This window comes from Equus przewalskii, chromosome 7, assembly GCF_037783145.1.
Source record: "Equus przewalskii isolate Varuska chromosome 7, EquPr2, whole genome shotgun sequence".
Lineage (NCBI taxonomy): Eukaryota > Metazoa > Chordata > Mammalia > Perissodactyla > Equidae > Equus > Equus przewalskii.
In genome coordinates this window covers 66,719,796-66,744,069 of record NC_091837.1, presented here as the reverse complement: position 1 = coordinate 66,744,069, position 24,274 = coordinate 66,719,796, and the positions used below count along the sequence as shown (strand labels likewise).

The 24,274-nt window shown below is 41.1% G+C and overlaps 1 protein-coding gene across 4 annotated transcripts in view; it reads left to right on the top strand.

The window, feature by feature from the left end:
• The window catches only part of EPG5 (ectopic P-granules 5 autophagy tethering factor), a 109,179-nt gene that overhangs the window by 35,847 nt on the left and 49,058 nt on the right, over positions 1-24,274 (top strand). For all 4 annotated transcript variants that reach the window (XM_070630061.1, XM_008540278.2, XM_070630062.1 and 1 more), the window contains exons 14-25: positions 1,777-1,941; positions 3,950-4,069; positions 4,707-4,966; positions 8,445-8,585; positions 11,377-11,521; positions 11,738-11,935; positions 12,299-12,409; positions 13,636-13,758; positions 14,686-14,852; positions 15,716-15,937; positions 17,699-17,822; positions 22,126-22,270. In XM_070630061.1, the coding sequence (XP_070486162.1) occupies positions 1,777-1,941; positions 3,950-4,069; positions 4,707-4,966; positions 8,445-8,585; positions 11,377-11,521; positions 11,738-11,935; positions 12,299-12,409; positions 13,636-13,758; positions 14,686-14,852; positions 15,716-15,937; positions 17,699-17,822; positions 22,126-22,270 (1,921 nt within the window). The remainder of the gene's footprint in view (positions 1-1,776; positions 1,942-3,949; positions 4,070-4,706; positions 4,967-8,444; positions 8,586-11,376; positions 11,522-11,737; positions 11,936-12,298; positions 12,410-13,635; positions 13,759-14,685; positions 14,853-15,715; positions 15,938-17,698; positions 17,823-22,125; positions 22,271-24,274) is intronic.

Genomic DNA, 24,274 nt, shown 5'->3' with positions numbered 1-24,274 from the left:
AGATTTGTATTTTTATTTTGTTTTTAAAGGGATTTTTTTCGTTTCATCTAATGAATTGAATTTATTGGCATAGAGTTGTTGGTAATATTCCCATGTTAGCATTTTAATGTCCCTGGGGTCTTTCATGATAGCCCCACTTTCATTCTTGGTGGGCAGTTGTATGCTAGACCATTATTTATGTAGCTGGGATAGATGCTTTTCTGGATAGATCTCATTGCTATACTTATTGTTCTAGTACCATTATTTTGCTCTTTTTTTCTGATACAGGGTAAAGTAGGATTTTTCTTTTTTTTTTAAAGATTTTATTTTTTTCCTTTTTCTCCCCAAAGCCCCCCGGTACATAGTTGTATATTCTTTGTTGTGGGTCCTTCTAGTTGTGGCATGTGGGACGCTGCCTCAGCGTGGTTTGATGAGCAGTGCCATGTCCGCGCCCAGGATTCGAACCAACGAAACACTGGGCCGCCTGCAGCGGAGCGCGCGAACTTAACCACTCGGCCACGGGGCCAGCCCCAGGATTTTTCTATTTTTAAAATTACTATTTTACCATTTTATTCAGGATATTCAAGAAGTTTATTAACAAATCCTCATGAAAATTTAACTAAATGCACACACGCCCAAAAGAATGGAAAATTCTTTTTAAAATTTCTTCTTTCTACTGTTCTTTCATATTTTGTTTTGCCTCCAATTTGGAGCAGTGCAGGAAACTGAAAAATGCTAGTATGTATATTCTAGACCTGTGTTGTCTGTAGAGCCTTTGAAATGTGGCTAGTCCAAATTGAGATGCACTGTAAGTGTACAGTACTCACTGGGTTTCAGAGAGTTAGTATGAACAAAATAATGCAACATCTCAATAATTTTTTGTAGTGATTACCTGTTGATAATATTTTGGACTTATTGGATTAAATGAAATATATTATTAATATTAATTTTACTTGTTTAGTTTGACTTAAAAAATGCAACTATAAAAAATTAAAATTACATATGTGGTGCATTGTATTTCCATTGGACACCACTGTTCTAGACATTATAAAATAAATTGTCTTCTGATCAGTCTCCTTTAAAGTAAACTGTATTAAGTGAACCCAAATTTATCTTAATTTGCACACATAGATGTTATTTAAGAAGTGATGCTATAGACTTTTTGTAAACAGGATTTTAAAAAACTTTATTACAGAGTCTTCCAAATACATATAATAATGAATCCCTTGGTATCCACCATCCGGTTTCAATAGTAACCAACTCTTGGTTGATCTTGTTTCATCTTTACCTCTATCCACTCCTTGTCCCTCCTCCCCTGATTGCTTGGAAACTAATAGATATTTCTTAAATATCTTAATTAAATCTTCTTAAATAGAAGAAAAATATCTTAAAAATATCTTCTTAAATAGAAGAAAGAACTGTTTAAAGTGGTAAATCCTTTTGTAATGATTTGTAAAGTAAATGACTGTCTCCTCATTCATCATGACTTTAAATTTGGGTCTTGGTGTGGTGTTGGGTCTTGATATGGTGGTTTCCTTAAGTGGAAGTATACCAACTGACATGTAAGAAAAGATTGAGCTTTACAAAGAATAGCAAAATGTGCTTTTGTTGTACCTTCAGTTCTAATATTCATTTCATTTGGCTGTCCATGGTGTCTATTTTTGTCTAAAAATCTAACAAACCCTACTTCCTTTTGGAGAAAAATGTTTGTAAGCAGTTTAATAATGTAATATTGTAGTAATTTAGGATTGTCTTTTAAGTTTTGATTTTAATTATTATCATTTTCTTTTAAATAAGGTTTCTTTATACTTGTTTAAAGAACTGCCTTTATATCTTTGGCGACCATCTGCTTCTGAGATAGCTGTGATTCGGGATTGGTTATTGAATTATAACCTGACAACTGTGAAGAATAAATTAGCCTGTGTGATTCTAGAAGGACTAAATTGGGGATTTGGTGAACAGGTATGTGTTAAAACTATTCCCTAGAGACTGGAGGTTCTACATACATCAGTTGTTTTTTTTCCCCAGTAATTTTATTGAGGTCATAATCGTTTATGACATTGTGTAATTTTGGGTGTACATTATTATTTATCAGTTTCTGAATAGATTTCATCATGCACACCACAAGTAGTCTAATTTTTGTCTGTCACCATACATATGTGCCCCTTACCCCTTTTGCCCATCCCCCAGCCCTTTTCCCCTCTGGTAACCACTAATCTGTTCTCTTTGTCCATGTATTTGTTATCTTCCACATATGAGTGAAATCATGCAATATTTGTCTTTCTCTGGCTTATTTCGCTTAACATCATACCCTCAAGGTCCAAGGAAACAGTGAACAAATGAAAAGACAAACTACATCCATCAGTTTTAAAGAAACTTTCCTTAAAGCATTAACGCTTCCGAGTATTGTTTGCAAAGTTTGCAAATTCTTTTAGCTGTGTCGGAGGTTAGGATCTTCTCTTTAATTCTGTTTTGCCAGTGAGCATCCTCTAAATGAAGATAACTTGTTACACATTGAAAATTCCTCCGTTTGTCCGTAGGCTGTTTGTATCTGTTGTTTCCTCTCTGGCTGTTGACTGCACTTCCTCCTGATTGCCTCTCCTGCCTCTGGTTCCTCTTCCTCCTGCATTTTATCTTGCATGTCACTGCCAAATTTGACTCTGAAACACTGTGCATTGCTTAAGAGCCTGAGCTTGGAGCCGGCCTGCCTGGGTTCTGATCCCAGCTTTGCCGCCTCCTGGTTAGGTCACCCTGAGCAAGCTTCCTGAACTCTCTGGGCCTCAGTTGCTCATCTGTAAGCATTGATATTAATAGGCTTACTTCATAGGGTTGTTGCAAAGATTCAGCAAGTTAGGACATATAAAACATGTAGAACAGTTCTTGGCACACGTGAAGTACTTGGTGGTAGTTTTTATTAATAATAGTTTATTATTAAGAGTTTGCTGCCTATGATGTGTCTCCAAAGATGCCATGTTTGTGATTTTGACTGGTAAACCTTTCTTGCCTCTGTACCCTAGGCCTTATTAGTTAGCCCCTTGATCAAAATATTTAAACATTTTAAAGGGAAAATGGGAGAATACTTGGCCCCCTCCAGCTTTCTGCTAGCTTTTGTTCTGAGCAAATCATTTCGTCCTCACAGCCCTCTTGTGAGGTTTGCATGACCATGACCCCTGGTTGTAAAGATAAAACTGAACCCAGGGAGCTTTTGTCCCAGGGTGTCCCTTACCACCTGCGTCTCCCCACGGGTTCATCTGGGTCTTCTCTTACTCGAGCGCTGGTGGGTGAGCGCTGTGGGGGGCTGTTCTCCGCCTTCGTATTCTCTGACTTATGAACAGAACTTCCCAGTCCCCTCCGCCCGGAGAGATGCATGAAGACTTCTCTCTGAGAGTCTCCTTGATCTTTTATTAGAGTTAGGAAAGTCACCTTCTGTGAGAGGGTTAAGGAATGTATTTCTTTGGGTTCCAGAGGAAGATTTGCTGGGAAATTCGATAGGCAACTTCAAGCTCCTGAAGGAATATTTTACTTGTATTGTTGAGAATCTTATATATTTTCACTGATAGAATAAGAAAAGGGAATGTACACTTAAATTATTCAGTATCTTCCTGTTTAATTAATAGTAATTAATCATCTTCCTAGTTTGTAGCAATGCCTTTAAACTTATAACTCAAAGTATTTATAGAGCTACTAGGGTGGGGGTTTTACATTCAAAGATACCTTTTGTGGCTGGGGTCCTGGATGACTCAGGTTCAGACCTGTCTAGATGCAGTGTAATGGTTCTTTAAGATTTCAATTTTTTTTTCCTGTTGTCATTTTATAACTTCATTGTTAAGGGATGTGATTTTTGGAAAATTTAGCTTCTGCATCCACGATCCTTTTTGTTTTTTTTTTTTTACTATTCTACTTGGTCTTTGAGTTCAAAGGTAAAAAAAAATCAAGATGGCATGTTAGAGATTATTTTTCTTCTTAAAAGGGTACCCTGCATCTGGATCAAGCAGTCCATGCTGAAGTGGCTTTAATGATTCTTGAAGCATATCAGAAATACCTTGCACAGAAGCCGTATGCTGGACTTCTTTCTGAAAGTATGAAGCAGGTATTTCCTTCTCTTTTGTATTGAGAACATAAATCTTTATTATAAATGGCTGGGGTGGATAAAGTTTCAGTATTTACCCTTAGATTTCCTAAGAGCATTACTGGCAATTTAGGATATTGAACTTGAGTTCTGTGGTTGGATAAAGATTTTTATTTAAGAAGTGGTCCGCATATGACCATTTTAATAATTGTGCAATTTGAGTTGAGCTGCAGTTGTGTGCTGGAGCAGGCTTGTACTGGCTCCATATCAGGTTGTTAACCTGTTGGTAGCTTGATATTGACCATGGTGGGAGTTTTTACACCACCAAAATTGGCAGATGCTGTAAGTGAGCCTCCACACCCCAACTGGCTGGTAGACTTATTTACCAGCACACCATTTGTCGTGTACCAGCTTTTACATTGTTAGTCTTTTGCTTGAGCTGACTCAGTTCGTGTTTGCACAGTGACTAGCAAGTAAGCAGCAGTGGCCAGTTATGAGTGAGAAATTGCTTTAGTTTAGTCCTACAAACACTGAGTACCAGTAAGCAGCAGGTCCTCTCTTTTGAGGGCGTGGTTGATCACAAAAGGAAATGGGTGGGTGAGCTTACTGATTTAATTTGTATGTGACTAATGTGGTTTAAAATAAATAATTGTTTTAGGTTTCATATTTGGCCAGTATTGTTCGTTACGGAGAGACACCTGAGACCTCATTTAACCAATGGGCCTGGAACTTGATCTTGAGGTTAAAACTGCACAAAAATGATTATGGAACACAGCAGAATTGCCCAGCTGTTCCATTCTCCAGCACTGTGCCTGACATGACAGAGTCACCCACGTTTCATCCTCTCTTGAAGGCTGTTAAGGCGGGCATGCCCATTGGCTGTTATCTGGCTTTAGCTATGACGGTCGTAGGACACAGGTATGGTGTTTGGGCTGAACCTCTAGGGTTGCTGATCCTTGTAGTCAGTGATTCTAGAAGCTCATCTTTCACAGCCCAAAGTCTGAGGCCTCCCTCAACCTGGAGGTAATCAGGGCCAAATCATAAGCCTTGAATAGCTTATCAAGAGGAAATGCTGCCCAAATTCATATAAGACACATTTATAACAGAAAATCACCTTGTTATATTGTGAAGAGAGTTACCCAGAGTAGAATTTTCATGTCGGCAGTAGATGTATGTTCTTCCTTAGAATAATGATCAGATAAAAATAAATGGTCACCTGTACTGAATTTTGTTTAAAGTGATGACACCTAATTCAGGCTTTTCAGCTTAAGGACTAAATCTGACCAGGGGAATGCAGTGCCTGATCAGGTCACATGCCTCTCTGGTATGTGCCCATAGCTGTCTCTCTTTCTTCCACTGGAGCATTTATTACACTGTATTGTAGTTGTCTGTTTAATCTTATCAGGAATTTCTGAAGTTAGGACTCAGGAACCATGTTTGTCTTGTGTTACCATTTTATCCCTAGTGCTGAAGACTGTATCTGGTGCACTAAGTAAACGAATGAATGAATGAATGAATGAATTCTTAGTTGGTTAAAAATCCTTTTCTTTAAAGATCATTTTCCTACAATGTATTATTAGCCTATCCATTTTTCTAAAACCTCTTTGACCTATGCTTTCTGGTTCTTGCATTTTAGACTCACTGAAACACCCTTTTAGCATCCTCATTTCAACATCTTATTCCACATTAAGTACATTTTCGGTGGGATGCCAGTTGTCCTGTCAGCTGTTAGAGTTCAGCCTTATGCTGTCAAGTTGGAGAGATGGAATTGTTAGATAGCTGCCATCAGGTTGTTGACAGTTTAGTGGAGATGGTAGACATACAGCAATTAGCAGTACTAAAGATATCATCATGGGCTGGGTGATATGAGTAGAGCAGTGGTTCTCGACCCTGGCTGCTTTTTAGAGTCACTTTTGGAGTAATTCTAAAGACACCTGTGCAGGGAAGGTGGTGAGAATCCTGATCTAATAGGTCTGGTGGCCGGTTCTCCACATTATTCTGATGTACAGCCTAGATTGAGAGCCATTCAAGAGTATGAGCAGAAGGAATTTCAAGGAAGGAGAGATCACTAGAGCTGGATCCCTTCATGGAGGCACTGAGCTTTGGAGAGGAGTCTTAATTAGAGAAGACATCCTAGGTTAAGGACGCTCACCTTCTCTGTGCGATTAGTGCCCACAGTGTTGAAGATTCAGCCAAGGGCCGTCCACTGCCCGACTACAGCACCTGTCTGTTCTGAGCCGCGTGCTTACTGTATTGTAGTGTGACAGTTTATCACTCCTTCTCCTTGTGGACTGCATGTTTCTTGAAGGTAGGGGCATTGTCTTGTCATCTAATCTCCAGAACTTGTACTTAGGTATTTCATTGCTTGAATGTGGGAAGGAGCACCAGGTGTCTGAGGGGGGAGGGGAAGAGATGAGGAAATACTCCTGACTGAAGCCCGTGATTTGTGTTGGTGAATGGAGGTGATCAGGTAGGTCGGTAGGGCCAGATTATGGACAAATTTGAAAGCCAGGTGGCAGAGGGTAGAACTGACCTGCAAGGAAGAGGAGAGATGTTATATGGGCCCTTTGGAAGGGACTTGTTACATTGTTTCCAGTAGCTCTAGTGTCATTCAGTTTCCCCTACCACAGGTTCTTCATCTCTAAAATGGGAATAATAGTTGTATCGGATTTTACTTTATGAGGCTTAGGTTGTAATACATTTAACATGTTTAAAACAGCGTCTGGACATGTGGATTCTTTGAGTGTAGTGTTCAGAACTTGTTTCATGATTTCTCTGATTTCTTGTTTTCATTCTGGGACTGTAGCTCCTTATTCTCTCATACTGCTCTTGGGCTTCCTTAAACATAAATATTTGCTGCTGATTGCTGAGTCCTGAATGGGAGTGAGGGTGAGAGTAAGTGTTTCTCTAAGGGACTGAACTCCACTGTGGTCGTCGGGGATGTCTCTATACTAGAACTAACTAAAAACAATCTCATGAGTGGGCTTGGGGTGCGGGACAGAGTATGCAGGGGCATAAGTTGTACCTGAATGTAACATCGCAGACAGTGCAGAGAGCAGTAGTCAAAAAATCACCCAGGATCTTCCTCACCCTAATGAAACATTGCTTTTTTTTCCTGTATATTTTTTCCTTTGATCTTTTGTAGAGCTATAATGTATGTATAATTTTATAATTCCTTTGTTTTTCACCTCTAATATTGTAAACATTTCTCTATGGCATAATCTTTGCGCTATTACTTTTATTTTTTGAAATGATTTTTTACCCTGGAATTAAAGTAACATAACCAAACTGTAGAATTAGCAAAATGGGAGAAAAAGTCGCTTACTTGTGCCACCCCAACACAAGGAGCATTTTGGCATGACATCGTCCCTATGTTTTTTCCTGTATATAACTCTTACTAGTAGTTGTAATCAGAAGTGTAAAATTTTATGGTTTCTTTTTTTCCAGTATCATTAAAGCAGAAGTATTTTTCCATGTTGTCCTTGGCTATCATATGCATCATTTTAAAATGATGCAATAATATTCCCATTGAATGGAATTTTCCAAAATTTACATTAATCATTTTTGCCTCTGAGTTTGCAATTATCAATAATTCTGCAAAGTGCATTTTTTTTTAAAGATTTTTTTTCTTTTTCTCCCCAGAGCACCCGGTACATAGTTGTGTATTTTTAGTTGTGGGTCCTTCCAGTTGTGGCATGTGGGATGCCACGTCAGCATAGCTTGATGAGCGGTGCCATGTCCTCGCCCAGGATTCGAACTGGTGAAACCCTGGGCCGCCAAAGCAGAGCGCATGAACTTAACCACTCGGCCACGGGGCTGGCCCCTGAAAAGTGCATCTTTACATGGATCATCTGTTGTGTTTTTTTTTTTTCACATATTTGAGATTATTTCTTAAGGATAGATTCTCTGAAGTGAGTCAAAGAATAAGTAAGTTCTTATGTCACATTGGTTTCAGAAGAATTTGCCATTTGTACTGGTGATCGAGCTCACTTTTGAGTCTTCTCTTTGCTGTAATACCTTGTGGGAATATGCAGACGATGAGAGCCCCATGACTGTTAGAAGAAATAACGTTTGAGAAACAAAATGGGGTGGTGGCAAGCACTCTGGTCTAGAAATTTGCAAACCTGCATTCTCACTTTGACGCTACGCTAGAAAATTATATGAATTTGGGCACAATACTTTTCTCATCTATAGAATGAAAATATAGATGAATTATTAAGTTCCTTTGTACTTCCAGAGTTCTGATTCTAGTATTTCTGTGTGAAGTTTGGATATGCAAAAATGTGTTGGAGACCTGAGATAATCCTGGCAGCATATAGGCTGATAGCTCACTGGAAGAACATCATTTTATGAAGCAGCTACCATGTATGGTCATTGCCTTTTTCTTTTCCCATAGCGTCGAGAAGTTCTGTGCAGAAGGCATCCCACTGTTGGGAATTCTGGTCCAGTCGAGGCATTTGAGAACAGTGGTGCATGTCCTCGATAAGATTCTGCCCTTGTTCTACCCTTGCCAGTATTACCTTCTGAAGAATGAGCAGTAAGTAGAAAACAGCCCAGCGAGTGCAAATCTTCTGGTTTCTCAAGTAAAATAGGGAATGATATTGCAATAGTGTATTTTTTATGAGGCTGAAAACTTGCTGCCCAGTTTAGAATGCAGGTTGTTGAGCAATGATTCTAATGATTCTAGTTTTATTATCATGAAAGATATTTCCCTTTCTCATTTAATTTTGGATTGCTTATAGCTTGGTAGTATTAGAAGACCAGTGTGTTTCCACGAAAGTCTGGGAATAGTGCTTCTGACATTGAGCAGCAAATGGTTTGCCATTGTAACAGTAGCAAAACACATTGCTTTTAATTGCCTGCAGTGTACATAGTGCAGTGTTACAAACAGGTGAGATAGATAGGAAGGTGCTCATCACATGAGACATTTATAATTTTGAGAAAATAGGACTTTTGAGGTAACAACAAAGTTATGAAGCAAAATATTGGCAAGGCCATGCTATGGTGTATAGATTGCATTTGCATTGTATGGTAAAAATTTATAGAATTTATGGTAAAAGAAGTAGCTGCTTGGGGAGGGAGGGAATTAACTGCGCGTGATGAAAACCCAGCATGCACTAGTTTCACCAAGAAGGGAATGTATTGGCTCATGTGATTGGGAAGAAGGCTCCTGAGAACGTTAGGTCACTCTAAAGTGGTTCTCAACAGGGGTGACTCGATCCTTTTCAGGGGGCATTTGGTGATGTCTAGAGATGATGTTGGTTGTCACATCCTGGTGAGGGGAGTGGGATGATTCGAGGGAGGGTTGGGGGAGGTTGCTACTGCTGTTTAGTGGGTAGAGGCCAGGGACAGTGCTAAACATCCTACAATGCACCGGAGAGCCCCTCACAATAAAGAATTAGCCAGCCCAAAGTGTCAGTAGTGCCAAAGTGGAGAGACCCTGGATTAGTGTTTCTCCTTCGCTCTGTTTCTTCTCCCTCCCAGTTCCCTTGACCCTGCCCCTCTCTCTTTCAGACCTTCTCTGTACGTTTACTTTTTCCAGGGGAATAAAAGTGCATGGTTACAGAGAGAACTAGGCACCATCCTAGTTTCCTATGGAAAAGGCAAATGTTTTTCTTTCTCATTATTCCTTATAATGATTCCTGATTGGTCTGACTTAGTCATAGGCTCTCCCTGAGCCTATCACTATGTCCAGTGGGATTTCCAGTCCTGAGAAGAGGGTGTACAAGGACTCTGTATTGAGAGCCCCTCACTCCCAAAACTGTGGCTTGAGGGAAGGACAGTTCCCTTAGTGAAAGGGTGTGCAGTGACCAGAAGGGAGAGAGAGGATGCATGGTAAACAGAAGCTACAAATGGCCCAAGAATATGACTGTGGAAGCGCTGGGTTTCTAATTGAGCTTCCAAGTGCATGTAGGCGTTGGGCCAGTGGAGAGGACTGGGGAAGGCAGGGCTTTTTCAGTATTGTAGGGGGGTGAGAGGAAGTTCTGGAGGGGGCTGGGCTTGGAAAGAGCATGAGTGACGGCATCCCGATTCCCAGGCTCCTCCCCTGGAGATTGTACTTTAGTAGGAATGGGCCAGGGCCTGGGAAGCTTTTTTTTTACTAATGTGTGAATACAGGTGAGTTCCTTAACTTTTCAGAGCCTCTGTTCTTTCATTTGTATAATGGGATAATACCCCCTCCCACACAGGCTGGGTGTAAGGATTAAGTACCATGTATAGAGTACAAATGTCTGGCACAGTTTTAATAAATTGTCTTTAGATTTTGTTGTTTTTAAAAGATAAGATTGAATGGTTTCTATATTCTTTTTCTCTAATTGTTAAAGTTTGAGTAATGGTGACTCTTTCTAGGCTCTATTTCAAATTCTTCCTCCTCAGTATCTCCACACAGCCCACTAATGCCTGCACTAGCTCTGTCCTTGAACTCTTACAGCACTTTATTGGTACTTTTCCTGTCATATCTTCCTTTATACCAGAGTGGGAGTTGGGCCTGGTTTGGGCCTGTGTTGTGTCTCCTGTGAAATAGGAAGCACCTTCATCCACCACTAACAACTGCTTATTGATTCCTGCTGTATGCTGCCACCGTCTGTGTATGGTGGGGAGCAGAGCCAACCAGGCTTTGCCCTCAGGCACACAGGAAGTTATACCACTCTCAGTGTAGTTACCAGGTTTAAGGACCATGAAGGAAGCGGCAGGGTGCTATGAGAGAGGTTAATGGGTTAGACGTATTTTAGGTGGTGGGGAGGGGTCAGGACGTGTTCTGTGAGGAAGGGACGTTGCAGATGGGATGTGAGTTGAGTAGGAGTCTGCCAGGTTAGGGGTAGGGGAATGTTTTAGGCAGAAAACACAGCAGAAGCAAAGGCCCTGAGAGAGCAGGGAGCCCAGTGTACCCATGGAACGCCCATGACTTAATTGTGGTCTTATCCCCCTAGTGTCCCGTATGCCACCTTGTGTGAAGTTGACTCCCAGTATGAGATTGTGGAATGATTCTATAAATATGTCTGCTTTCCTAGTGGGAGTGGGGAGTGTGGCGGGGATAAAGGGTGCTTTTGGGTGTTTTTCCTCTCATTCTCTTTAACTTGCATGTGTTTTTGTGCCCTAGATCTGTTCACTACACTTCTGCAGGTAGATAGAATTTCTTCTAACCCACACTTAATTAGAAAATTTATTCTTCTGAAATTCCTGAAGATTTATCAGAATCCCTAAATAGAGCTTTGGTCTAAAAATGTGACTACTTTAATATTTTTGTTTCCTCATAAGTAATTAGCCACTGGAAATTCTGTTGACTTCTGATTGGAAGGTAAAGTTGTGTTGTCCTGTGTGCTTGGCAGGTTTCTGTCACACCTCCTCCTGTTCCTACACTTGGACAGCGGTGTCCCTCAGGGTGTCACACAGCAGGTCACCCACAAGGTGGCACAACACCTGACGGGAGCCAGCCATGGGGACAACGTGAAGCTTCTCAACAGCATGATCCAGGTCAGGGCCCTAGTCAGCTGCTTGCTCATCTTCCCAGACACCCCTAGTGCTAGCACATCTGTGTGTTTGGTCATTTCAAAGCGCTTGTCACACTGCTTTTGGCCAAGAAAGTCAATAGATTTGAATTTTGTAGTGGAGGGAGGTATTATTTTATTGGCGTTTTAAAAATGGGAGGCAGGTTATAACTTTCCCATCACCTGAGCCCTTTCTCCACAGGCCCACATATCTGTCAGCACTCAGCCCAATGAAGTGGGCCCCGTTGCCATATTGGAGTTCTGGGTTCAGGCTCTTATCAGCCAACATCTTTGGTACCGAGAACAACCCATCCTCTTCCTCATGGATCACTTGTGTAAAACAGCTTTTCAGCTGATGCAGGAAGACTGTGTGCAGAAATTACTCTACCAGCAACATAAGGTAAGCCTGTTAGAGAGTTTATCTTATGGTCATTGGCTAGATAGCCTTCTAAAAAGGTTCCCCCAAATGCATAGTCCTCAGGACTACACTGTGGCCACTGCCTTTTTTAAACTTTGCGTTAACAGTGTCTTCTCTCAATAACCGTGGTCTGCTAGCACAGATCCTCGTAGAGCCCAAGGAAGGGGCTCCCCAAGAGGAGCTGCTCATTATATTTGGCTGTAGTGCACTGCCTGGGACTATCGTTGCTGGTCTCAGCAGAATCTTCCATAGTGGTGAGATAATTGCTGATATTCTTGAAAAGGTCATTGATAAGGTTTTTTTTAAAGCCTCCTCCTCTCTCTGCTCCACATCTTTTCTGTGTAGAATGCTTTGGGTTACCACTGTGACCGGAGTCTGCTCTCTTCTTTGGTGAGCTGGATCGTGGCGGGCAACATCACTCCTTCCTTCGTGGAGGGTTTGGCCACGCCCACTCAGGTAGGAAACCCACTGAGGACCATTTGTTATCCTTGTGAACTGTAATATTGTTAGCATCCTTACTAATACATTACTAATAGCCTGAAATAACTAATGTTTATTTAGCACTCACTATCTATAAGAGTACTTTTTCATTTAATCCTCACAATAGCCCTCTGCTGAGGTTGCTGCATTGCTATTCCTGTTTCACAGAGGAATGAACTGAGGTTTCATGGAGTTAAGTGGCTGGCTCGGGATCAGATGGCTCATGATCAGACTCCGTCTGCCTGACTGCACAGCCTGCCCAGGAGCATGGCAGAGTGATTAAGAGTGGATGCTGGAGCCATGCGGGCCAGGGTTCAATCTTGGTTCTGCCATTTGCCAGCATTGTGCCTTGGGCAGCTTGTTTACCTCTCTGTCCTCAGTCTCCTCACCTGTCAAGTGGGAATAATGATTGCACCAACATGTAAAGCATTAGAACAGTGCTTAGCATGTAGTCAATGCTCACTAGGTGTTGGCTGTTATTATTGTTGTCATCAGCAGCAGCATTATTTTCATCATTAATACCGCCTCTCAGACTTTCTCTGTCACATGATATTTTTGTTTCGTCACTTAAACTAGTAGTAACATCCTTCAGCCATCTATCACAGTCTTACCTCCTGTGATCCAGCTGAAACCAACTCCTTGCTGTTACCTGTACACATCTTTGCCTTTGCCTAGCTGATTCTCTTACCAGGCATGCCTTCCCCTCCTATCTCTATGTAGAACCTTCTCTAATATACTTACTCTCTCTGATCCTGCCCTCCCTCCTCTGCTTCTGGTAGCACTTGACTCCTCATTCAGTTCTCACCACTCCTCCCTTCACATTTTGGTTACTTATGTATTAGTTTGTGTCCTCTAGTAGATGGAAAACTCTTACGGGCAGAGCTCATGCCTGGCCCTCTTTCCTGCCCCTCATGGATACAGAACCTGCCTAGTAAATACTGTTGAGTGAAGAACATCCTTCTTTAACTAAAGTATCCTTTCCAAAGGAATTTAACATTTTTCAATGATCTATTTTATCTAAATTTATATCTGTGACAAGAGTAGAGATGGGTATAGAAGCTATGTGTTAATTGTAGAAATTGTGAATACTTGTTGCGTGAGATCTGTGGTAGGAAAGGTGTTCATTTGTGGACCATCAGGGTGTATTTTGTCTGTCTGAGTGAGCTGCTCGTTCCCCTCGCCTTTCCCTGGTGTCGTTGTAGGTCTGGTTTGCGTGGACAGTCCTGAACATGGAATCCATCTTTGAAGAAGACTCTCAGCTCCGAAGAGTCGTTGAAGGGGAGTTGGTTATAAACTCGGCGTTTACCCCTGACCAAGCTCTGAAGGTGCAAATAGCAGTTCTGCATTTGAGTGGGAGAAGGTGGTTTATACTTTGATGCTGATGACTCACGTATAGCTTTTGAACTTCTGTGTTTTCTTTTGTTGTGAATGTTTGAAAAGCACCATAACCAAACCAGTGTTGACAACTGTGTAATTGAAGTGTATACTTCCTTCTCAAGGTTCATTTAACACTGGGAGTCACAACCTAGTCAGGGAAGGCTGTGTTCATTGCCTGTGCGAAGGGGATTGCAGTTGTTTTAAAGCAATTTCCAGTGTGTCTCACGGGTGTCAGAATCCCCTGGAAAGCTTGTTAAAAATCAGATTCTTGGACCCCAACTTCTGAGATTCTGAGTTTCTGAGTCTGAAGTAGGACCAGGAATTTATTTTTAAAAACTCCCTAGCTAATCCTTAGGCTCACTAAAGTGTAAGAATGACTGGAATAAGATTTTAGAATTAAAGACCTTTTATTTTAGGGTCTCATGATATGGACTTTGCTTTTAAATTTCATAGCCTGTCAAGGAATTTGTCATTCTTGAAAGTCCTTTTAAAATCTAAATTTTCAAGAGATTGATCAAGTTTGACAGTAAAATTTACTTTTGGTGTTCACGTCATTTTGCTCCCTTGCGCTGTAGTGTTTTTCATGCTCGAGAATGTAAAGGCCTGTCAAGGAATGGAAATGAGATTAGACTAGGTGACTCTCAGGACCCGTTCCAGTTTAGGGGTCTGTGAAATGTTTTGGCGGAAAAAGCTGTCCCACATGTCTTGCTACCAAGGAGGTTAAAGTGTTAGCTAATGGGTTGGAGAAGTAAGTTTTACCTGACTTTTTTCTTACCAAATTGAAAACAAAATGTTCAACATTTCATTGGATCCCTTAGAGCAAACTGTTTGCAGTTGTGTTCATTTCACGGCTGCTGAAATCCCCTCTTTTGTAGAAAGCCCAGGCCCAGCTGAAGCTCCCCATCGTCCCTTCCCTCCAGAGGCTGCTGATTTATCGTTGGGCCCACCAGGCTCTCGTCACGCCTTCCGATCACCCTCTTCTCCCGCTCATTTGGCAGAAGTTCTTCCTCCTGTATCTTCACCGCCCAGGACCACAATATGGGTATGGTACCCAGTGTCGTAGTAAGTTTCTGTTGAATCTGTTCCTGCCTTGGCGCTGCTCTGCTGCTCTGTGTTCTCGCACTGTGGCAGCTGAGTTAGAATCGTTCTTTGACCTCTGGCGAGGAGTCTCCCTCGCTTCCTGTTTCATATTTATTGGACTAGACCTTTTTGGAGTTCAGGCTATCTTTGAGCAACTCTCTCTGTACCATGCCCCATACCCAATGCGGTGAAGAGAACACCCTGGAACCTGGCAAAGTTCAATATAAAACCTCTGAAGATGCAAAGGGTGAGAAACTGCCCCAAACTGAAGCTGCTTGTGTGACCATCATGGGGCTCATTTGAGGGAACTTGTGATGGGTAGTGTAGGTGTGGACAAAGGCCAGGCTGTGCCTGGCAGGCCTTGGGCTGTGCCTGGGGGTGTCCACCATTTCCACTGGATGTGAAGGGACTCTGGCCAGCTGGAACTGTCCACTGTTTCCTGCCATTGCTGCCCAGCTCACTTCCCAGCTCACCCTCGCTCCCTTAACTCACTCCTTTGAAACATACACCTGTTGATTCTTTGTCACGTCCATTTTCTACCACATTGCAAGTTCTTCAAGTACAGAGACTATCATTAATCTGTTCTGTACCTCTGGGTGGTGATAATATCTTCAATTTGCCTAGTGTTTCATTCTTTGCAGCTGCTTTCATATACACCCTCTTGCTGGATCCTCATAATAACCATAGAGGTAGAAATAATATGCATTAATTTAATGTGGTATATGCACAGCCATAGTAAATTGACTTGTTAATTGACTGCAATTTTGTGTCACATGGAAAGAGCATCTTATGTTAATCTTGTGATCTGTGCTTGTATTTTTTAAGGTTACCCATAGATGGTTGTATTGGAAGAAGGTTTTTTCAAAGCCCTGCTCATATCAATTTGTTGAAAGAAATGAAGAGGCGCCTGACTGAGGTGGCCGACTTCCACCACGCTGCAAGCAAGGCCCTTCGCATTCCAGCAGAGGGCAGTGAAGGGCTGCCAGCGAGCCAGGCTGGCACCCCTGGTTACCTGACTTCCCCAGAACTGCACACGGAGCTCGTGAGGTGAGGCATGGTTTGTGGTGGTGTTTGCAGCACAGGTACTGTGCTGGAGTGGTTGTTTGTGTTACAGACTGCCAGATGTTTTTCTCTTAACCCTGTTAGATGGAATATGGAAGGAGTTTTGACTAGAGGTTTGCATCTTGTTTCTCTTTTATGTTCCTCATGAGAAGTGAATCAGCAATTTGGATGTACCTCTGCCAAGTGCCTGGGGTCTGAGTGAAAGATCTTAAACCAGAGGGCAGATGTCCTCTTCTCCTTCTTTATGTGATAGAAACAAAGCAAAACAGTTGATCCAAGCAGGTAAACAACTAATAAAGCCTGCCAGGATAGTTCTGTAAAGGAAATAAATGACTAAGGCAGGGGTCTTTAAGTGGGGTTCATAGACCCTTGAGGGGCTTCCTGGGGTGGGGCAGGATCTAGTAATCTCCCAAAACCACTTCTAAAATCAGGTACCATATTGGCACCCCCTAAAAGTTAAGAATTCTGAAGTGTTTGGGTCCCTTTCACAGTTCTTCACCTTTCATTTATAAGCTTAATATAAACCAGATATTATTTTTATAAATGACATAATAAAAATGGCTCTTAATATATTAAATTAACCTTGAAAACAAAATGTCTTGGTGAGGAAGCCCAGTGTTTTGATCCAGCTCTGAGACTTCAGGCTTGCTTGACCTCAAAGCCCTTAGGGCTGTCTCTCAGCCTCCAGAATGTTTTCTCCCTTGATTTTGCTTGCTTGAAGGAAAACTTATTTTTAACTAGGCTTAACCAGTGGGAAGGCTTTATCTTTGAACTTTTAGATCAGCCAAGAAAGTATTTGATGTTCTTTTCTGCCTCTCCAAAATTCTCCTTCCTTTGGTGGGTTGATAAAGTGGCCAACCAAATCAGAAGCTAGAAGAGAGCTCTGAACCAGCCTCTTCCCTTTAAGACCCTCAGAGCCCTGTCCCCTGCACAGACTGCCCCAGAGGTAAAGGAGATATTTTCCACTGTATTGGACAAAGCCAAGCCACGCCACCTCCTGGTCCCTGACCTAGTAATTTGTGTGCTGTAAACAGCTGCTTAACATATCACTGATATTAACTAAATAGACTATGTTCCTTGTAAAAACAAAATAAAAACAAAGGAAACATCATTAAACTTTTTAAAAAGTTTTTACCGGAAAATTGAGATTTTTTCTTTCTTTCTTTTTTTAGCCTGGCTTGGTTCTAGTCCTTCTTAATGGGAACAGCGTGCACACATGCTGTGAGTTCTCTTTGTGCCTCTGTGAGGCAGGAGGTCGTTCATCATTGAACCTGAAGCTGGCAGGTTCTTCTGATGCATAAATTTAAAATGGCTTTTAATGTTTTCTCTGGAAGACATAAAATGTGTTTATTTGGATGTTATTTTAACTTTTCCAAGCACTAAGGCTCACTGTGACTGCTTTGCCCAGGAAGGAAAAGCTCCAAATTCAGATCCTAGGTCTGTGTTAAAATCACCTTTTCCAGCTATTTTTTCTGTTTGTTTAATCCTACTGTAGTAATAGAGTTCACAGTCCTTTCTTCATACCTTTTGTTTTAGCAATGATTACATCGTATTTTAATGCTTTGTGACCTTTCTCTCCTGCTGGCCCGTGAGCTTCTTGGGAGTGTGGTGGTTGTTGGAAACGTTTTCTGTATTATGTGCTTTCTTTATTTATATCTACTGGTGCCAGTGTTCCTAGAGATGTAAGAAACTTCATTTGCCTGCACATCTTTTTATATTTTATATAATTATGCTTTTTTCTTTTAGGCTCTTCAATGTATACATATTATGGCTGGAAGATGAGAATTTTCAAAAAGGAGATACCTATATCCCTTCTTTACCAAAGCATTACGATATTCACAGGCTAGCAAAAGTGATGCAGAATCAGCAGGTGAAATCATGGTGATATCTCTTTTAGCATATCTGACTGTAATTTGAGTTGGTCACATTCATAATCTAATGGTAAAACCACTTATTGATATGAAAATGGAGGTACTCGAATGGTCATATTTTTGTGGGTTTTGTCAGTGTATAAGTGATTGTGTTGAAGGCATATTCCCATTTGAATCTCCAGCCCCACTATGGCCTTATCTGTAGGCTTGTAGCTTATTCTAGGGCTTTCTACAACCTCATAAATGTAGCCTTCCTCTGACTGTATTTTTTCTTATTTTAAATTGCTAGTAGCTGAACACTTTGTTTTTTTGAGGAAGATTAGCCCTGAGCTAACATCCACCACCAAGCGTCCTCGTTTTGCTGAAGAAGATTGGCCCTGAGAACATCCATGCCCATCGTCCTCTACTTTATATGTGGGTTGCCTGCCACAGCGTGGCTTGATAAGCAGTGTGTAGGTCTGTGCCTGGGATCCGAACCGGTGAACTCTGGGCCACTGAAGCAGAGTGTGCAAACTTAACCACTATACTACCAGGCCAACCGAGCAGCTGAACACTTTTAAGCAATCATCTCTACTCCCATAAAAAGTACAGTGAAAGAATTTGTTAAGATCCATATATTATATGGGAAGTTAATTGCATGGAGGAGATAAGGAGCTCACCTTTGTTTGGCTTTAGAGATGACTTACTTGTAGGTGTCATACTTTCAGTTGCCCTTCTGGAGACACTCAATTCTAGTCTTTATGTATTTTGAGCTCGTCTCTCCCTGGCACCCAAACAAAGATGTCTGTGGTCCTTTTTTTAGACCAAAACTTCTAAATTTTCTCTAAGCTTCTGTAGCCATCGTGTGTGTGTGTGTGTGTGTGTGTGTGTGTGTATGTATGTGTGTGTGTGTAGATATAACTCTCCTATTCCACGTCCTTTTTTCTAAGAGCTGAACTCTACTGGGCATTGACCCCACCACTGGGATGGGATTTGGGAACCTCTAAGACTTGAGAGACTTTAATTTGGATCTGTAAACCTACCCGCTTCCACGTTATATGTAGTATTTTATCTCCAGTAGGTGTCTTTGACCTTCTTCTGTTTTCTGTCTTTCCTTCTTTCTTCTTTCCTTCCATGAGTATTTATTGAGTGCCTTTAAGATGTCAGGTACCTAATACTAAAGATACAAAAAGAGACCTGACACAGTCCCTGCTTTCAAGGAGCTTACTGTCAAATGGGGGCTAAACAAAAAATTATTATGTCTGGTGATCAAGTCTGTGGGAGTGGAATGCATAGGGTACTGTGGGAACGTAGAGGACTAGCACCTGATTCAGCCTGGGGCTGGAGTGGGATCTTGAACTGAGCCTTGAAGGGCAAATGGGAGTTTGTCAGATTGAAAGGAAGGCATGGTGATGAGGGAGTGGCAGAAAGGATGTTACCAGCAGGAAGACCAGAACATGCAAAGACGTGGCAGGTGAGAGAGTGTGGCGTGTTCAGAAAGGTACAGGTTGGGGCATAGCTGCTGAAGAGAGCAGATGAAGCCAGAGAGGTGAATAGGGGTCACATCTGTAAGGGGCATATATGCCTTTCTCAAGAATTTGGTTTTGTTCTGAAGTCTTTGTTTGGAGAGCTATTGAAATATAGTGGGAGTCATTAAATAAATGGATGAATTAAAAATACATCGAAGAGGGGCTGGCCCCGTGGCCGAGTGGTTAAGTTTGCGCCCTCCGCTGCAGGCGGCCCAGTGTTTCGTTGGTTCGAATCCTGGGCGCGGACATGGCGCTGCTCATCAAACCACGCTGAGGCGGCGTCCCACATGCCACAACTAGAAGGACCCACAACGAAGAATATACAACTATGTACCGGGGGGCTTTGGGGAGAAAAAGGAAAAAAATAAAATCTTTAAAAAAAAAAAAAAACTTCAAAGAATAATTAGTAGAGTCAGTAGTATTTTTAGATTGGATACACAGTAGGATTGAGACAGTGATAGGGTTGATTAGCTACATAAGGACTCCCAAATTCATAGCTTGGGCAGCTAGAGATAGGGAATACTGGAGAGGAAGTACCTGAGGGACTTCAAAGAGAACTCTTATCAAGGAGTTGGTGGGGAGGGGTATACAAGTCTAGAATTCAGGAACGGGGCAGTGTAGGAAATGTGAGTGTAGTGGCAAAGAGTATTTAGATTAAGAAGAGAACTGAAGATGGAACCCTGAGAAATAACAATATTTAAGGCACAGAGAAATCAGGCTGAGGATATAGGACCAGAGAAATAGGAAAGATAAGTAAGTGATCACGGTGTCCTGAAATCCTTTGAGTGCAGTTCCATACTCATCTCTTCTTCATACTCCACACCCTGAGGCCTTACCTAAATTTGCTACATGCAAATTGTAGGTACTTGGTCAATGTTTTTAAAAATTAATCGTAGCTTTCTGGGCTCTCTGATATTTATTTTGGTTCACCAGCATATTCAGAATTAATTGCTTTCTTTTTTTAAAGTCTTTGCTTGCCATTTGATTTTACAGTTCTTATTTTTGATTTGTAATTCAAGTTCAGAGTTGTTCTGTCTTTTTGTATTTCTGAGATATCTTTGCTTACCCATTGTTACTTCTCAGGATTCTTTAATTGTTAGCCTCTGTCAACAGTTACTTAGCACAGAGGCAGAGAAAGTGACAGCATGGTTCGATTTAAAGGAGCTGTGTATGCACAGTAGGAGGGTCTGGTCCAGCACCTTGAACAGTTTGGTGCATCCAGGATTCAGGCTTGCAATCAGGAGGCCCTCGGAGTTCCTCCTCTGAGTCTGGAATGCTTTGTGCCATGGTTGGTTTGGAAATAATGATTTAGGACTTCATGACAGTGTGCTAATTGAGAAGCCAGAGACATTTTTTGGTTTAAAAGGAATCCTTTAGAATACTTAAAATTAGAAAAAAAAGAAAATGATGGTTTACAAAAGCATAGTCCGTAACTGATCACATGCCATTACTATTTGAAGTAGTTTTTAGTGTTCGTTGATAGTTGACATTTGTTTTCATTAAAGGCAGTCCACCATTCTGGGGCCGGCCTGGTGGCGTACAGTTAGGTTTGTGTGCTCTGCTGTGGTGGCCCGGGGCTCGTAAGTTTGGATCCCAGGTGCAGACCTACATACTGCTTTTCAAGCCGTGCTGTGGTGGCGTCCCACTTACAACGTGGAGGACGATTGGCACAGATGTTAGCTCAGGGACAATCTTCCTCAAACAAAAAGAGGAATATTGGCCACAAATGTTAGCTCAGGGACAGTCTTCCTCACCAAAAAAAAAAAAAAAAGTCAGTCCACCATTCTAACATGTAGTGATCACCTGAGTGAATAGTTTAGAATATGCAAGATAACTCACTGGAGAGTGGGAAGAGAATACTAGAACTTCTATTTTTGTCATTTTATCTATTTTTTTTTTATAATGAAAAAATTCAGTCATGACAAATAGAATAGTATAAGGGACATGCCTTTCTCCACTTGCCCCCTGTACCATGTGTCTAGTTTCATCTATAGCCTGTCCACTCCCTCTACCATATTTGAGCTAATCCTAGAGAGCATTTGATACATATTTTAAAAGATGAGGATTAAAAAAAAGAACGTAATGCAAAAACATTTGCATCTGGAAAATATTAACAGTAGTTTCTTAATATCAAATGTCTAGGCAGTGTTCAAATTTTCAGTTGTCTCATAAATGTCATAAAAGTTTTGTCTATTTATTTTTACAATTTGTTGGAATCAGAATCTGCATTTTGTGATTGGTTGATAGCTTTTATAAATCTCTTTAATCTATAGGTCCTCCCCTTATCCCTTTTTTTTTTCCATTCCAATGTATTTGTTGAAGAAACTGGGTAGTTTGTCCGAGTTTCCCCACAGTCTGGATTTTGCTGACTGTATCTTTGTGGTGTAGTTTAATATCTTTTTCTGTCTCCTATAAATTGGTATTGGGACCTAGGGCTTTATCTAATCCAATTCAGTTATTTTCAATATATTTTTTTATCTCTTTAAAATTTATTTTTTTATTTGTGTCTTATAATTTATTAGTTCAGTAGTTTATGTATATAATTTATAAATATACATTCAGGGTGCTCTTAGAATTCTTTTTCTGATTGTGGTACACAATGAAAAAAGTTTTGAGATTCCTGCTAAGATTGTTAGAGTCCTTATTTTACATGCCATTCATCAGAATGCTGGAGAACTTGCAGTGGACCACCTCGTGTTGAAACTCATTGGTTCACTTTATAGTTAAATATATAGTTTAATATGTGAATATATGATTTATCTCTGAAAGCTAAACTCCTGTGGTTCCATTCCAGGATCTGTGGATGGAATATTTGAACATGGAGCGCATACATTATGAGTTTCAGGAAACTGTTGGTTTGTGGACGCAGGCCAAGCTTGAGTCCCACTCTACACCCTGCAATTTGTCAGTACAGCTGGACTTCACCGATCCTTTGTTGGGTGAGTCTTATGAGCATTAGGCCCTTTGATTGAATGAATGAGTGAATGAATGAGTGAGTGAGTGAGTAAGTGAGTGACTGAATCAGAACCATTGAGCGTTAAGGTGTACACAGTGTATCCCTTCAGTGCGAATAGCCTTTTTAGGAGTTCATTGTTAACGTGTCTACTACTTAGGGTTAGGTTAGGCATTGAGTGACAAAATACCCCCAAACAGTAATGGCTTAAATAAGATAGAGATTTATTTTTTCTCACGTAAAAGAAGTCTGGAGGCAGGCAGTTCAGAGCCGTAGCTTCCTGACCTGCAAATCTTCAAGGACACCTGCTCTTCCTCTCTTGCTACCCCACTGTTCTCACATATGACATCCACCTATGGTTCCAGACGGCTGCCTAAGCTTGGGCTGTCACATTCACATTCTGTTCAGCAGGAAGGGGAGACTCCTTCTTTTTTTTTGAGGAAGATTAGCGCTGAGCTAACATGTGCTGCCAGTCCTCCTCTTTTTGCTGAGGAAGACTGGCCCTGAGTTCACATCCATGCCCATCTTCCTCTACTTTTTGTATGTGGGACGCCTACCACAGCATGGCTTGCCAAGCGGTGCCATGTCCGCACCTGGGATCTGAACCGGTGAACCCTGGGTTGCTGAAGCGGAACGTGCTCGCTTAACCACTGTGCCACTGGGCTGGCCCCGGGGGGTCTCTTTCTTTTACGGACTCTTTCAGGAAGCTGCTCACAGACTTTCTAGTTATATCTCTTGGCTCAGCCTGAGACACATAGCTCTACCTAGCTGAAAAGGAGGCTGGAAAGTGACTAAGTATGTTCGTGGTTCATTTTCTCTGATGCTTTAAAAAGACATTTCAGTTGACTTACAGTCTGAAAAGTGCTATTTTAAATTTAATTATTTTGGATTTGCAGTTTTAAAATTATCTGTCTTTTTCTTTTATAAACTCTTTTTTTCTGTATCTGAAGTTCTTACCATACAAATGGATTGTATCCCCAAAGTTTCTAAGTTGATTGTTTCTCACAGTGCATTTTTCTAGAGAAAGATTTTATAAACTATCAGTTTTCTATGTGAGGCCACAAAAGCTCATTTAACCTGCAAAGCTGATGTCATACTTTACAACCAAAAATAATAGAAGACAATATTTGGGGTCACTTACTAATTTTAATTACTGAATATATTTTTAAAATGTAAGACAGAGTAAAATTATAAATTGTTGAACAAAATATTGTAATATGTAGTGTAGTAGAGCACTGAAGTAATTCAGAGAAAGGCAAAAATGCCTTCTTGTTCTAGCTCTGCCACTAACCAACTAATTAGCTGTGTGATCAGAGAAAAATAAGAACCTTTCTGGCTTTAGTTCACTCATCTGTAAAATGAAGGTGCTAGACAGTCTCATCTAAGGCTCTAAAATTTTTCCCTCCAACATCTTTTTCCTCACTCTTTTCTATGAAACAATAGTTTTTCCCCTGATTTATAATTGATATGTGCTCATTGAAAAAAAAAATAATATAGAAAGGTATGTAGGGGAAGGTATAAAAGTTGTTCTCAACCCAATCATATCAATTCTCACTTTCTTTTTTTTTAATTTTTTAAATATTTTTTAAAGATTGGCAGCTGAGCTAACAATTGTTGCCAATCTTCTTTTTTTGTTTTTTTCTGCTTTTTCTCCCCAACTCCCCCCCCCCACCCCAGTATATAGTTGTATATTTTAGTTGTGTGTCCTTCTAGTTGTAGTATGTGGGACACTGCCTCAGCATGGCCTGCCTGATGAGTGGTGCCATGTCCGTGCCCAGGAGCCGAACCTGAAATGCTGGGCCGCCGTAGCAGAGCATGGAAACTTAACCACTTGGCCATGGGGCCGGCCCCCGTCAATTCTCATTTTCTATTCTTGAAGGTTTATTAAATGAGAAGAGGAGATATGTTTATAGATCTGGAAGCTGTTGGATGCTCCTCTGTTCATGTCCTCCCACTTGTAGTGCTTTCACATAGCCTTAACACTGCCCTA